This window comes from Colossoma macropomum, unplaced genomic scaffold (assembly GCF_904425465.1).
Source record: "Colossoma macropomum unplaced genomic scaffold, Colossoma_macropomum, whole genome shotgun sequence".
Classification (NCBI taxonomy): domain Eukaryota; kingdom Metazoa; phylum Chordata; class Actinopteri; order Characiformes; family Serrasalmidae; genus Colossoma; species Colossoma macropomum.
In genome coordinates this window covers 7,979,464-7,993,815 of record NW_023494793.1, presented here as the reverse complement: position 1 = coordinate 7,993,815, position 14,352 = coordinate 7,979,464, and the positions used below count along the sequence as shown (strand labels likewise).

The window sequence follows — 14,352 nt, the reverse complement described above, 5'->3', positions numbered from 1 at the left end:
TTTTTAACTACCCAAAATGAACTGCGAGCCTACATGTGTCTTCTGAGTTTTATGTAATGTTGATAAGAGCAAAATAGTGGCAAATCTAAAAAATATGTTTTCTTCGAGTACTACTTATGCCTAACAACACCCTACCTCCCTACCATGAATATACTTTAATATGTTTTACAAAACTATCATGAAAAACAATGTCTTAGGTATCAGGCAGCATATTCATAACTATTTTATGTACTAACTCTCTGTAAAGGACCTTTTAGAGGCATTAAACTCTTCATATGTCTGATTGCTATCAACACCTTTAAGTTTCTTTTGAATGGAGCATTCCATATTAAATCACTCTGACTGACTTTAATAATGCAGAAATTTAAATTAAATCAATGGAATTCTCCTTTATGTCCCAAGAAACACAGTGTAGAATATTAAAAATGTTTGTAGGATACTAAAATTGAGTAATAGAAACAGAAAAATAATAAAATATAGCTTAAACAACACTGATAACTCTGAGAACTGTCCGGGCATAGTCCTAATATTCTAATGATCACCCATGATTGACAGTCCTCTGTCCTACACTCCCAGCCTGCTATACCAATAAAGCAGAACTTAACAGTGCGAACGCAGAGAAATGAATGTAATGAGTTCCACAGATGCAGGCTGTGTTGTAAACCCTGCTGTTTTCACAACTCACAAAAAATTATGCACCTTTTATTTGGCCACATCTTAAAGATGGTGAAGTTCTTATTCACTGTACTGCTAGATGTCCACCCAGGGAACGCTTACCTGAGCAGGTAACCAAAGAAACAAACAGAGGTGACAGACAAACAGATGGACTGACAAAAGGACAGACAGACGGACGAATGAACAGGCCGACAACAGGCAGACACATAAGCTAGCTTGATAGCTCAGTTATATTTGCTAGGTTTCGCATGATTGTTAGTTTTTACTCAGTAAGTTTCCTCTAATCGAGCAGAGAGAAGGAGACTGTAGAGGACTACAGTTCTGCGAAAGCTGTGTGGGCACAATACACCTCATCTGCCTTGTGATCAGTGAGGGTACTGCTTACGTAGGTGCTACCCGAGATTACCCAAAATCTGATGAACGGCAAAATATATTGACCATTCATTGGTCACTGGAGAGTTATTTACGGGACATACAACAAAGGTTTCCTGGGCCTTTACGTTTGCTTCTCTGGCCTTGCAATAGCACTATGAGGCTAATGTAGGTAACAAGTAATGGAAATTTACACTCCACCAGTTAGCACAGTGTTAGCCTCAGCCTCAGATGCTCCGCCCACATGGAACGTTTGACATCTTTCGCGCACTGAGCTGGCCACAATCAGGATTTTGTCCAATGCATTCTGATTGTATATGCACTTTTTATCATTCAGACGGGAAACAAGGTTTTGTTTTTCCAGCTAAATTCTAGTCAGCAATAATGGACAGCTTTCTGCACTGGACATCATGAGCCTTTCAGAGCAAGATATATCCGTGGGATTTTCACAATTGCCTTATACACAGCACCAAAACAGCAGGCCGTGATTGGTCATTTCACTCAGTCAAGAGGCCTCTTCCAGACAAGGTAGGCAGTTCTTGGTCATGTTATGCAGTGAAAAGTACTCTCTGCTGATAGAAGACAAGACTTGCGCAGTGCAAACTGCATGTGTAAATCACCACACAATTGCCTTAACCTGTGTCGAGCTGTAAAGTGATCTGAAATAGACTTGCTTATATTGTTTCTGACACAATATAAATTGAAAAGTACCTTGCATGGCTAAAAACAACAATAGGAGTCATGGTAAACCCGAATTTCGCTTGTTTTAATAGATTACAGTCATAATATAATATATATAAAGTCAGGCTGGTGCAAAACTAAAGAAACAAACTTCAAACACCAAACATGTCTTGACTAACCATTGAGGTAAGAGGAAAATAAGTGAAATATTTGTGTATTTCTTACTTTTTTGCCAATCTATTGCCTTGAGTACGATCTTAAAAGATAAGAAGCGAATGTCAAAGATTAAGCTGGTGAGCTGTATAATGTTGTTCATGCTTGAGGTCTGTAAAGGTTCTAACTCTTGCACAATGTTCCGCTCCAACAATTTTTGTAATCTTAGACAGCAAGAAATGGGCCTGCAGACAAGATCATACCAGTGTTGACGATAGGACAACTCTATCTGCATATCTGCAAACTTGGAAAAGATAAAGCACGGGTCTAAAAAAGGCATCAACAAATAATCTCTCTAGCTGGGAGGTTATACAAGTGCCACGTGCCTAAGGGTGTTTTTCCTTTCTTTTTTTTCACCTAGGAAACCTGAAAAAGCAGTCCTCTGCAGACATTTTGCTCTCAGAAGGCCTCTATTCATCTACATCTCATTAAAAGAAGTTTCACAATATATTTACAAATAACCTCACATCTACAAGGTCCCACAACTAGAAGGACATAAACGGAGCACTTACCAACAATATAATTGGTTTAGGCAGTATTGTTTTATATGTCTTATACAAAAACAGGCTTCCACCAGCATGAAAAATAAAGCTTAAACTTACATAGAGTATAGCTGAAGCTCAATAAAGGGCCAGTACTGGTCACTGGAGAAGTCTTGGAGAAAATTTGAGCTGAGAACAGCACCAATCATATTTAGTCTACACAAGCCAGAAATCATACCTCTCTCAAAGCAAGTGATGAACACAGCACCCATGCAGCTCTCTAAGAAAAGTAGGCCTAAGCAGACAGCTTTAACAACATGCACTACCAAGTCAAGCCCAGCATCAACATTGAGTGATAGAGCCCACCTCATTCATCCAAACTGAAACCCACCAACCCAGCGTTAATGTTACGAAGCAACCCAGTTTCCTGTTCTTAAACAATTACCATGAAGACACTGATACTTCCCCCTCTGACTGACCTAGAAAGAGCTTTGCTTCCACTTAAACCAAGCGACAACAAGCATTTCAGAGTAAATAGAACAGGTGCATCTCTAGAAGCTGCATTAAAAGAAATAGTCTCACCCACTGTTTTCACGGCCTGCAAAAGGGCAAGTGACAAAATGGCGTTGCCCGGAAATAAAAACCCTGGTTGCTTGTTTCTGCACAACTCTTCCTCTATGATTTCGAGCCACAAAGTGACACGCCATGTGGTTAAACTTCTGACAGGGGGATGTGACGCCATCACCGCTTCCTTTGTCAGTTCTGATGAAAAGGCAGAGGTGCACAATCCAGAGGGGGGCAGACACGTCCTCTGGGTGCCATTAGTTAGTGTAGAAAACTGCAACTCCACTGGTCTGCAGTGCAAGACTTGTGGGGTCAAACAGTGATCCATTTCCAAAAATAGCCTGGTCAACACTATGGGTGGGTAGTATGATGATGTGTTGTTATCATGATGAGTTACATCACGATATGCTTTTTTTACAGTATATTATGAGTATTATGCATCAATACTTTTAGAACAGAGCTGTATGTATCATAAAAAGACAACAATCAGTTTATAATATATATATATATATATATATATATATGTATGCATATATATATATATATATATATATATATATATATTATATATATATACACATATATGTATATATATAATATATACATGCTGTATATATATGCTGTGCGGTTTATACATACATATATAATACATATATATATACATATATATATATGATATATATATATATATATATATATATATATATATATATATGTACGTATAAACTGCACAGCAACACGTAGATGATTGGACAGCAGCACATTATGCAATTATCAAATTTTATTCCCTCATTTTTACCAAATTGTCTGATTTTTTAAAATCATGTTTCTTTTTAAATAGTTTATTTTTGCAAACAATTGAAACACATTTTTAATAAGCTATTTTACATATGGCTCTGCTGTTTTACTGGTGCATTTGTTCCATTCCAACTTGTTCACATGCATCAGAAAAACATTAAATATGTACTGTATTTTTTTGGAAAGTGGACAAGATTAAGTACATCCTAAATTCAAGCAAAAACTTCAATTAGGTTCATGCAACCATGCAAAATTTCAAATCTGTGCTCAAAGCAGTTTAGTTTTAGTTATGAATTCCTAAAATATGCCCTGCTAGATTCTAAAAAATGGCTTCAACTAAAATGACCACTATAACAAAAATCCAGGGCCATTTTGGCCCTTTATATGCATTCAGAAATGTATCGTTCACAGATTTGCTAGAAATGTAGGAATACTGCTAAATGTGATGTGCAAATGTTATTTTTAAGATGTAATATTACACAACTGACCTAAAAAAGTACATCCTCTGATTTACACTCCAATATATTTATATTTCAACTCAGTTCAGTCATTCTGTAAGTAGTTAAATTCAACATTTAAGATTATTGTTAGTTTTGAACATAACAGGCCAAACTTATAAAAATTCATAACTTAAAAACTAACAGGAGCAGAGCTTTGAAATTTTGCATGGTGACTTTGAACTTATAGAAGTTTTTGCTTGAATTATTTTACATGAACCCATAACGTGACTGGACAGTGCCTGGATGAGTTGGCATGGAATGACTCATATGCTAAACATGCCCCCCATTTTATAAAATTAACTATCAGTACACCATAAGTACACCAAAAAGTACACCTTATTAAGTAAGTACACCTTTAATGGTGTACTTAACTTCGTAAAGTTTTAAAAAATACAGTGCTTCCCTGATGTTTTTCTGACATCTGTGAACAAGTTGGAATGAAAGTGCTGTTATGAGTACAGCGACTGTACACCTTCAGTTATGCCGTCTTCTCTCATATGTTATTTGAAAGTTGGTTAATAAAACATTTAAAAGCCTTAAAAATGAAATTATACACATCGTGTATTGTGAAAATGCCACATCGGACACTTTTAAGTCGCTGTCACACTGGGCTGTAGCCTGGGTCGAGCAAAAATAAGGTCATGGTGGCTTCGGAGGGAACAGCTAGTTAAATAGTTAGATGCAACATTATGCTGATTAAGAAGCAGCTCCTCTATTTTAGTGTTTTCAGAAAGAAGATATCACAGCTTGTTTTCTATTAACTCACACTTCTGAGGCTCATGAATTTGTGGGGTTTAAGTTCTCCCAGATGAAGTCAGCATAAAACAAAATGAATCGCTACCGGAGGCAAATTCATTTTTCACGTTCCTGCATCATTTAACGTTCAATCGATTCAGCTTTTTCACCAGGTAGCTCTGATCATAGATTTATTCAACACCCAGGCAAACTAATCAGTTACAGAAAGCAGGATTCTTTCTGTATTGAGTTTTACACACTATCACGTCACATTAGAATATGCTGTAATATGTGTGTTAACTCATCACAGTAGATTTACAGTACATGGTGTTTTAATCAATAATACCACCATTATTTCATGATTATGACACACCAGTTTGACCTCTCACTGAGGTCTGATAGGAGGATATCATACCAGGGGATTATTTTATTCAAAAGCCTCCAGCATCCCAAATCCACCCGTATGAAACATCTGTGCATGTGTGTGTGAGAGAGAGTTTGTGTGTGTGTAAGGTAACTGGCAGTTTGTTGGCTGAGCTCTGACCTATTTCCATCAGAGAGGATCAGAAGCAGGTTAGAGATTAACCACACACAAACACACACACACACACACACATACACACACACACAACACACACAGACAGACATACACACACACACACACACACACACACACACACACCAGTGTCGTATGCAAAAGCTTGGGCGCCCGTGGTCAAATGACGTTTTGTTGATTTTCTAAATGAAAATAAGTTCTACAGAGAACACACCTCTGCACATTTTAATGCCCAATTATTATTCATTTGCCAAATTTAGCATATTGGAAAAATGGGATACAAAATGTGGTCTGTGCAAAAGTTATGGCCCATATTATATTTTATATACTTTTTTTGTCCAATATGTAAAACAGTAAATAAATAGAAATTGTGCACTAAAATGTGAAAAATGTATTCAAATCTTGGCAGACACAGACACACACACACACACACACACACACACATTATAGCAAAGTTAGCCTTTGTCTTGTGTTAAAATTTCATAAAAAATGGAAGGTACCACTTTAAAATAATACTACCTTTATAAAGTGTTTATGAATGGTTCAAAACTAGTGTGTTAATGGTTATTAGATAGGTCATAAACACTTAGATAGGTCATAAACACATAAACATTCATCATTATTAAGCAGTTATAACACATTAATAAAAAGGGCAAAAGCGAGTATCACAGTAAATATCAAAATTTGTAAATATCAAAATCTGAAGTTTGACAGTATAAATGTAGTTAACTATGGGACAAACAACTTGTTGTAAATGCTTCGTAATGATTTTAGGTTCTTTAAAGCCTAATAAATAACCATTCATAAACTCATTTTAAACCATTCATGAACCATTTATAATGGTAGTCTTATTTTAAAGTGGTACTGAATGGACAAATAGAAATGTTCCAATACTACCTGAAAAAAAATGTTACATTAACTTCCATAAATATTTAAGACTGTTTTTTTCCTTATCCTGCATATATATATATATATATATATATTATATATATATATATATATATATATATATATATATACCCAACACTCCATTGCTCAGTGTATGGGAGGTCACAGGGTCTGACACAAACAAACAAAGAGGTTTAGAGACAGACAGAGCCTTACAGACAGACAGAGCAGGTGAAGGAGCATCACTCACTACATTAAAATAGATGGATCCGGAGATGCTGGAGCTGTGGCGGTGGTGCAGGGTGCTGTGTGGAGTGCCATGGCTGAGACCACTGAAGTGCCTCCGGATCTCAGCAGACGAATGCCTGGAACACAGCAGAGAAAAGAGTGAGGAGAGATGAGAGAGGAATGAAACACGGTTTAGCACAGTTCTGCAGGGGGAGTGTCTGTGAACATGACAGGTGTTTTTGAGGGTGTGCCTTCGTGTTTGTGTGTGTGTTTACTTCCTTGAGCTGGTAAAGCGCATAAGAGGCACAAACCACAAGTGACATGTCTAAATATTCACTAAGTATGAAACACATTTCCCATCCACTTCCTTAGAAACGCTTACCTTGTATTACCACTCAGTAGCCACTTTCTACGATCCACCTACTATATAGATCAACTACATAGGTATATGATTACAGACTGTAGCTCATCTGTTGTCGTGCAAAATTGGTGAGTCACCCACTACCCTGTCCATCATTGGTCAGTTTCTGACCACAGGACTGCTGTTGCTGTTCTCAACACAGCAATGACATGGTGGTGGTTTTAGTGTGTGTCTGGAGCTAGCACGAGTGTATCTGCAGTAGTGTTGGTGTTTTTTCACACCTCTGGATTATGGGTGGTCCACAACCAACAATACCCAGCCAAAAGCGGCTCTGTGGTCAAGACTTGGCCACTAGAGCAGTGAACATAGTGTGTGTGTGTGTGTGTGTGTGTGATATATATATATATATATATATATATATATATATATATATATATGGTATATGTTTATATGATAATATACATTGTTTATTAAAGCTATTCTTGTGTTTATTATTGTTACTATTGATATCATGAATTGCAATTACTTAAAAAAATTCAAATGAAACAAGAATGAAAGAAACCCGTTTCTTGCGAGACCTTTCTGCTAAAATTATGTGCATTCAAATATTGAGGCACTTCAGTGGCATAAATAGTCATAGAGGCATGAAGTTTGGCAGGACGTATCCTAAACAAAGGGGGAAAGTGAGAAAATAAGATCCAGAGGTTCACTGCCATTCATTTCCAAATTATTCTCTACAACATCCCCAAAAGACAAAAACCTCACTGTCTGCTTGAAAACTCATCAAAAAAATACAATTTATTAGCACTTCAAAATATATAAAAAATTCTGCCAAAAATTGGCATCTAGAAAAATTCCTAAATTCATTCGCTTCCATTTAAGCCCAAGAAGATCTTTCTTGAAAATCTTGAAAATTAAGCTGACTATGACCAAAAGTCTCTCACTATACCATAACTAGGACAAAGTGCAATTATCAGTCACTGGCCTGTCAAATGCACTATGATGTATACTACATGTAAAATTCTCATGACTGGTCATATCATCATGGTGACAATGTTAGATTTGAGCATTGCTGATGTAAGCTTATAGTTTGCATTGCTGCATGCAAAAGCTTTGGTGTTTGCATGTTTGTTGATTTTCTAAGTGAAAATGAGTAACACATCCTCTACAGATACACACTTCTGCACATTTTAATGCACAATACTGTTTATTTTTTGGGAATAAAATTAAACATTGCTGGGACAGGATCTTTTTATATTTAACTTACTGTGCATAAGATAAAACAGCATATAGAGCTATTTCATTCAAGGGGAAAAAGGCAAAACAGATTAGTTTTCTTTTCAGATATTTCAAAAGGGCACTAACAGATGTACAATTTCATAAATAAATTAGATTTCACTTCTGTTATTATACTATAGGCCAATTTATAGTGTAGTACACGAGTGTTATAACCATCCTGTAACAACTGTAACAAATGGGCACCTAGTCTTTACACATGTATTGTGGAAACTATGAACTATGCACATCTGTCTTTTAACTTTAAAAGATGATTTCCACCTACAGTTTTTGAGTGGTAGTGTGAGATACACAATGTGATGGGTTGTCTTACCTTATAATAAGTTTTTTGGTTCAATAATTTGAGTATTTATCAAACTCTAACATAATAAAATTAACAAATATGTTTTTGACCAGATTATGCAGGCATGAAGAGCCTATGTCACTCACACCTAATTGTCCATGTGCACGTATTTCCAGAACTCTTGCTTGCAGGATTGCTAACAGGAATTGTGCTACAAATGGCCCACATCCTTTTACTGTTCGCCAACAGGGTGGTTCTACAAGGTAAGTGTTTCTAATAAAGTGGATGTTGAGTGTATACACTAAGGTGTAAATAAATGAGGTGTGGCTTGCTTTGTTTTGGAATGTGGCTTAAAGCACACACAAGTCAGAAACGGCTGTATCCTGAACAGTTATGCAAATTAAATTCAAAGGTACAGAAAGAACGCTACATAGTTCCTTCTTCCATAAACTGCATATTCACACTGTATGTTAATAAGTATCCAGGCACTCCCTCTAATTAGTGAATTCAACTAAATGGGAATTCCACTGGTTTCTCAACATTTCTGCATAATTCAGTTGCTGAGATGTAAACAAAGTCAGAGTGATGATGTGAGATGTTCTGTACAAGAGAAACCTACAGAGTTAGATGTCCTCAGATCGCATTTTATTTACTATCCAAAACCACCAGTGAACCTCCATGTGTCCGAGTTTTTATTTATCACTATACGATCATCAACATTATATGCAATGTGTTAAAGTGTTAAATCTGGGAAAAATACGTTTTCTTATCATTGCCCTCAAAAATAAAAGTGCATTAACTCTATTTTGCATCCATTAAAAATAGGCCACAATCCTATCTTACAAGTATGATAAAATAATATCTCAGATACCAGCCAACATATTCATAATCATTTTGTGTAGAACTTCTTTTAGAGGTATTTAAAGGCATTAAACGCTTCAGAGAAACCACGCAACATGTTCATAACCAGTTTGTGTAATAGTTTTATTAGGGGTATTTCAAGCATTAAATGCTCCCTTTCATTTACAGTGGTGGTCCTATAACTACCACTGTAGACATTTCTGACTCAGTAAGCTTTTCTAAATGGGTCATTTCATATCAAACCACTGTGAATGACTTTGATTACATCTCAACCTTTTAATTATGCAGAAATGAAGAAAAATGTGGTGGAATTCCTTTTTAAGGCGCATCCATGGCTGACACAGGTGTCCAAATGCCCACCCAGCTTGTATAACCTCCACATAAAAGCACTGGATGCTCTGGAGCTGTCGCACATACAGGGCCGGAACATCCATATAACGTTGCTGCGCAAAAGGAAAACAAGTATCTCCATAATGGTAACTTTACAGGAGAAGGCAAAAACACTCTTACCTTTCAATGTAAGTTAATGTAAAGAGGTTTTATTCCAAGTGACTTTAGAGCATTTCTACTGGTCCATTCATCATGACATTTTCACACAGCATGAAGAACAGCTGGTGTGTTGAAATGATGTAGAAAATGGACATATATGGTTTTCTTTGGACAGCAACGCTAAGCAAACTAATTCATCAGTTCCTCAGAGCGGCATCTGAGGAAGGCCAGAAAAATATACCGAACTGTTCTCACCTGAGTGAAGCTTTACATTTTTAGTTATATCTGTAAGCTTAAGCTTCTATCTTTCTATTGTTTTAGTGCCAAAAGATTACCACAGCATCATGATCACTTCAGATAAATGGTGAAGTTTTTGCTGGGTTTATTTGGCTAAGTGAGACATATTACTGTAGCACTGGAATCAAGTACTGTATTTGAAGTCAGGTTGTTGGAGTGATTGTGCAGATACTTGTTTACTTGAACCACGTATCACAAATCTGGGAGGGATGTAGTTGGCTATTATGTGTTCATAATAGTCAACTCAGGGACCCCCAGACAGTCCAGATATTTACTCCGATTCAACTCAGAGAGCAAAAAACTGGACCATCTAGGGGTGCCTGAGAACCGATTTGAGAACCACTGGCTTAGATATACATGCAAAGGTTTGAACGCTTCCCAGTCAAATTACATGTTCTGCTAATGTTCTAGAGGAAAATAAGTTAACCCCTTAAAAGGCCAGAGCCGCCAGCAGGCCCAAGTTTTTATTACACATTTCTATGACCTAAGAATAGCTCAACCAGTTTGTACTGAAGTCCCTGTAGTAACTGAATAGTAAGCCTGGGATTATGGGATTAACACATCCTCTACAGAGGACACACTTAAATATGGCAATTGATTTATTTGCTTGCTAAATTGAACATACTGGACAAAATAAACCTTTAATGTTTAATGAAGCTCCAGAACACATTTTCAGAGGAATCTTGGGCCAACCCACCATACACAACTATTCCATGTGTCTGATGTTCTTCAGGAACACACACTTTATTTCAAATTCAAGTTTCTGTCCAGCATATAACTGTAAAAGATTGTTTGCATTCAGCTACTTATTATTCAAGGTTCATATTGTGCTAGAAAGCCCACATTTCACCAATGTGTACAGTCTATGCAAAATTTGAAACGTTTTGTTGGTTTAAGTGAACTTTTTAAAAAGTTATCTAAGGAACAAACTTAGATATGATATTATTTTGCACAGGCCACAATTTATATCTTACTTTTTCCCCAGTGTATTACATACAGCAGATAACCAGTAATTGTGTATTCAAATGTGCAGAAGTGTGTTCTCTGTAGAGTTTTCATTTATTTTTAAATCAACAAAATGTGTACTTTGACTAGGGTGCCTAAACTTCTGCTTCCAACTGTTTAACAAGTGTTGAAAGTGCACAATATTTAATTTGGGTTGGAGCTGATATCAGCTAAAGAGGTATAAAGTCCTCTGGCATTGGGCTGTGGAACCGTGTTGTGTGGAGCGATGGAGTACCTTTGGAGCAGCATCTGCAATCTAGAACTGATCACCCAACATCAGTATCTGACCTCACTAATGCTTATGTGGCTGAATGCTATTAAATCCTAAGTTCCAACATCTAGTCTAAAACCTTCCCAGAAGAGTAGAGGCTGTTACTGCAGTAAAGCTGAAGCAAACTTCCTATTAATTTCCTTGATTTCAGAAAAAACGCTGTATATTCAGGTGTCCTCAAACTTTTGGACATAGTGTGTATCAAAGAAACCCATTGTATGTTTGTATCCTGGCAGGGAGGCGAGTATGAACACAACACAAATGAAGACAATTTCAGATCAATTGTAGCAACTGGCATCAAAACACTGCGGAGTCCTCTTCTTAAATGAAGCATGAAATCATTTGGGCAGAGTGATGAAGCATTTCCAGGAGGGCTGATGAGTGTATGTATGTGTGTGTGTTTCTGGGCACCTGTGCTTTCTAACCACATCAAAATGAACCATGGCCTGCATTCGAGTGAGCCGATACAACCTGACAGATAAATAAAAACCAACCAGTCGTACAAATAGTGCAGATTAACTCAATGTTTTGAGATAAAAATACAGCAGACTGAAACATAACAACATCATCTCTACAATGGCCGTGATTTAGATTCATCACCCTAAAGTGGCTACACAGCAATTCAACTGAATTAAGCCTTTTTACACACCTAATCCACTTCATTCATATTCCCACAGCATCCCTGCTAACAGGACTTCACAATGCTGTCTGTTTTCCTCTTGGCTCTGCCACAGAGTTGCAAAATTAGTCGCCTTGCAGCCCGCTCCTCGCTGACAGCCTTTAGTTCTACTGCACAACACTGTGCTATTGTGCAGTCAGTAATCTAAAGTCATCCCCCCATCCCCAAAATGGGTCACTGGCAAAAAGGGTCCCCCCCAAGTCTTAATAAATTACACTCATTCACTGGCATTGTTTAGTGTTGGCAACGCTGAGCTGCTAATCACTTTTTATATGGTGCTAGTCAAGCGCTACAATTCTGCACTACCATGAAAGCTAATGGTTCTCTTTATGCAAAATACTGTGGGGTCCTGAGGTAACATCTCCAATGACACTATTATGTTACTGGGTAATGAAAAAGTACACAAATCTCACTAATAAAACAAGGCCTGAAACATTTTGATCTAAAAGCTTCTGCTTAAAGTCAATGTGAGATGAAAGCTGACTTTTTTCCTTTACCTTGTTAGTTTATGGTCATGGTCATATTATGCATGATTCATCAAACATCATTTGATACAGTCATATAAATGCATATCACAGCTCTTTTTCTCCTACAGTCTCTCATCAAAATGTAATGACTCAAAGCGCTTGGAGGAGAACACTAACTGCCATACTGATATGTCAGCTAATAGATGCCAATGGGCTGAGGCATAATCGGGGATTGAAATTGCGATCTCTGGAAAAAAGGATCGATGCTTACACAGCACATGGGAGCCCCAAAATGTAATGACTTTCACCCGCCTCAAAAATGTCCTCTGAATTTTGGCTTAATCACTGTGCATCAGTGGGTGGGGAAAACAATATTAACCAATAACATCATATTTTACCTCCCGCTTCCACCACCCCCACTTATACCACTCAGCTAGCTTGTTCTTGCTCACAGTTTGGCAGTTCTTGGTATGATTTGGCAGTTCTTGGTATGGTTTGGTAGTTTTTGCTGTTAATAAATAGTTAGTTGACAGCTTAAAAATGGGTTCTTGTTAAAATAATAAAATGGTTAAATCTTACCGTAAAGTCACCCTGTGGGCTTCTGTTACTGTAGCCTTTTTTTACAGTTATTGGAGCCTATTATTATATTTCTACTCGGCTACTCAGGGGGGAACGCATTAAATGTGTGCAAGGCTGCAGCACAGCTTTATCTGTTTAACAAGCCCAACCAGGGTTAAAACATGCTACAGAATGTTATAAAGCCATGCAACATATTCAGACTGATAAAGACTACAGATTATAAGAAATGAAGATTAGCTACGAGACCAAATATGATTCCCTTTGAGCATCTTAAAGTTGCGAACAGCACATTTTCTGACATTCAAATTGTTCAAGCTGAGTTTGGAAAAGAATTAAACATAACATATTACATGTTCCATAACCTTTGCACAGACCACATTTTATTGTGTTCTTCCCCAACATGTTAAATTCAGCAAGTAAACAGTAATTATGTAATACAATGTGCAGACATGTTCTCTATAGAGGACGTGTTAACTTATTTTTATTTAGAAAATCAACAAAATGTTCGGCACCCAAACTTATGCATACGACTGTATGTCCACACTGAAATGCCTGGAAAAGGAAGCTTTCTTAAATACGCGTTTGAGGCCACACACACATTCTTCAACGAGAAGGTCAAGTCATGAGCATCTAAATTCTCTACAGCCAAGGGCAAAGTCGTACAGGAGGGACGTAAAGCAAATATTGGTAGACTACTGCATTTCTCTTCTGGTTCACTGAGAGTCTATTACAGCTCAATCGACACCAGATTCCATAGAAGTTGGTGACAGTACTGCAGCGCAAAGGTCAACTTATGTCAACTTACGCCATATGATTAGACACACCCTCCACACTGCTATGAAGACAATGCAAGAGCAAAATAAATAATCAGCAAGAATGTGGGTGTTTTTAAACCAATGCAATTAATTGAAATGTTTTACAGAAGTAATACATACTTGGTGCAACTTCCCCTGCCAAGATAGCAGAACTAAGCCTCTTCCTTTAATGTTTAATGAAGCTGCAGTACACATTTTCAGAGGAATCTTGGACCAACGCGCTATGCACAACTATTCTCTTTCTCTGATGTTCTTCA

The 14,352-nt window shown here is 37.2% G+C and overlaps 1 protein-coding gene across 2 annotated transcripts in view; it reads right to left on the bottom strand.

Moving 5' to 3' along the window:
* dock8 (dedicator of cytokinesis 8) overlaps positions 1-14,352 on the bottom strand; it is an 87,343-nt gene that overhangs the window by 62,225 nt on the left and 10,766 nt on the right. Inside the window, exon 2 of one of the 2 annotated variants that reach the window (XM_036578357.1) lies at positions 6,715-6,829. In XM_036578357.1, coding sequence (XP_036434250.1) covers positions 6,715-6,829 — 115 coding nt within the window. Of the gene's footprint in view, positions 1-3,005; positions 3,098-6,714; positions 6,830-14,352 lie in introns of those variants that run through there. The other variant, XM_036578358.1, reaches the window with a different exon arrangement.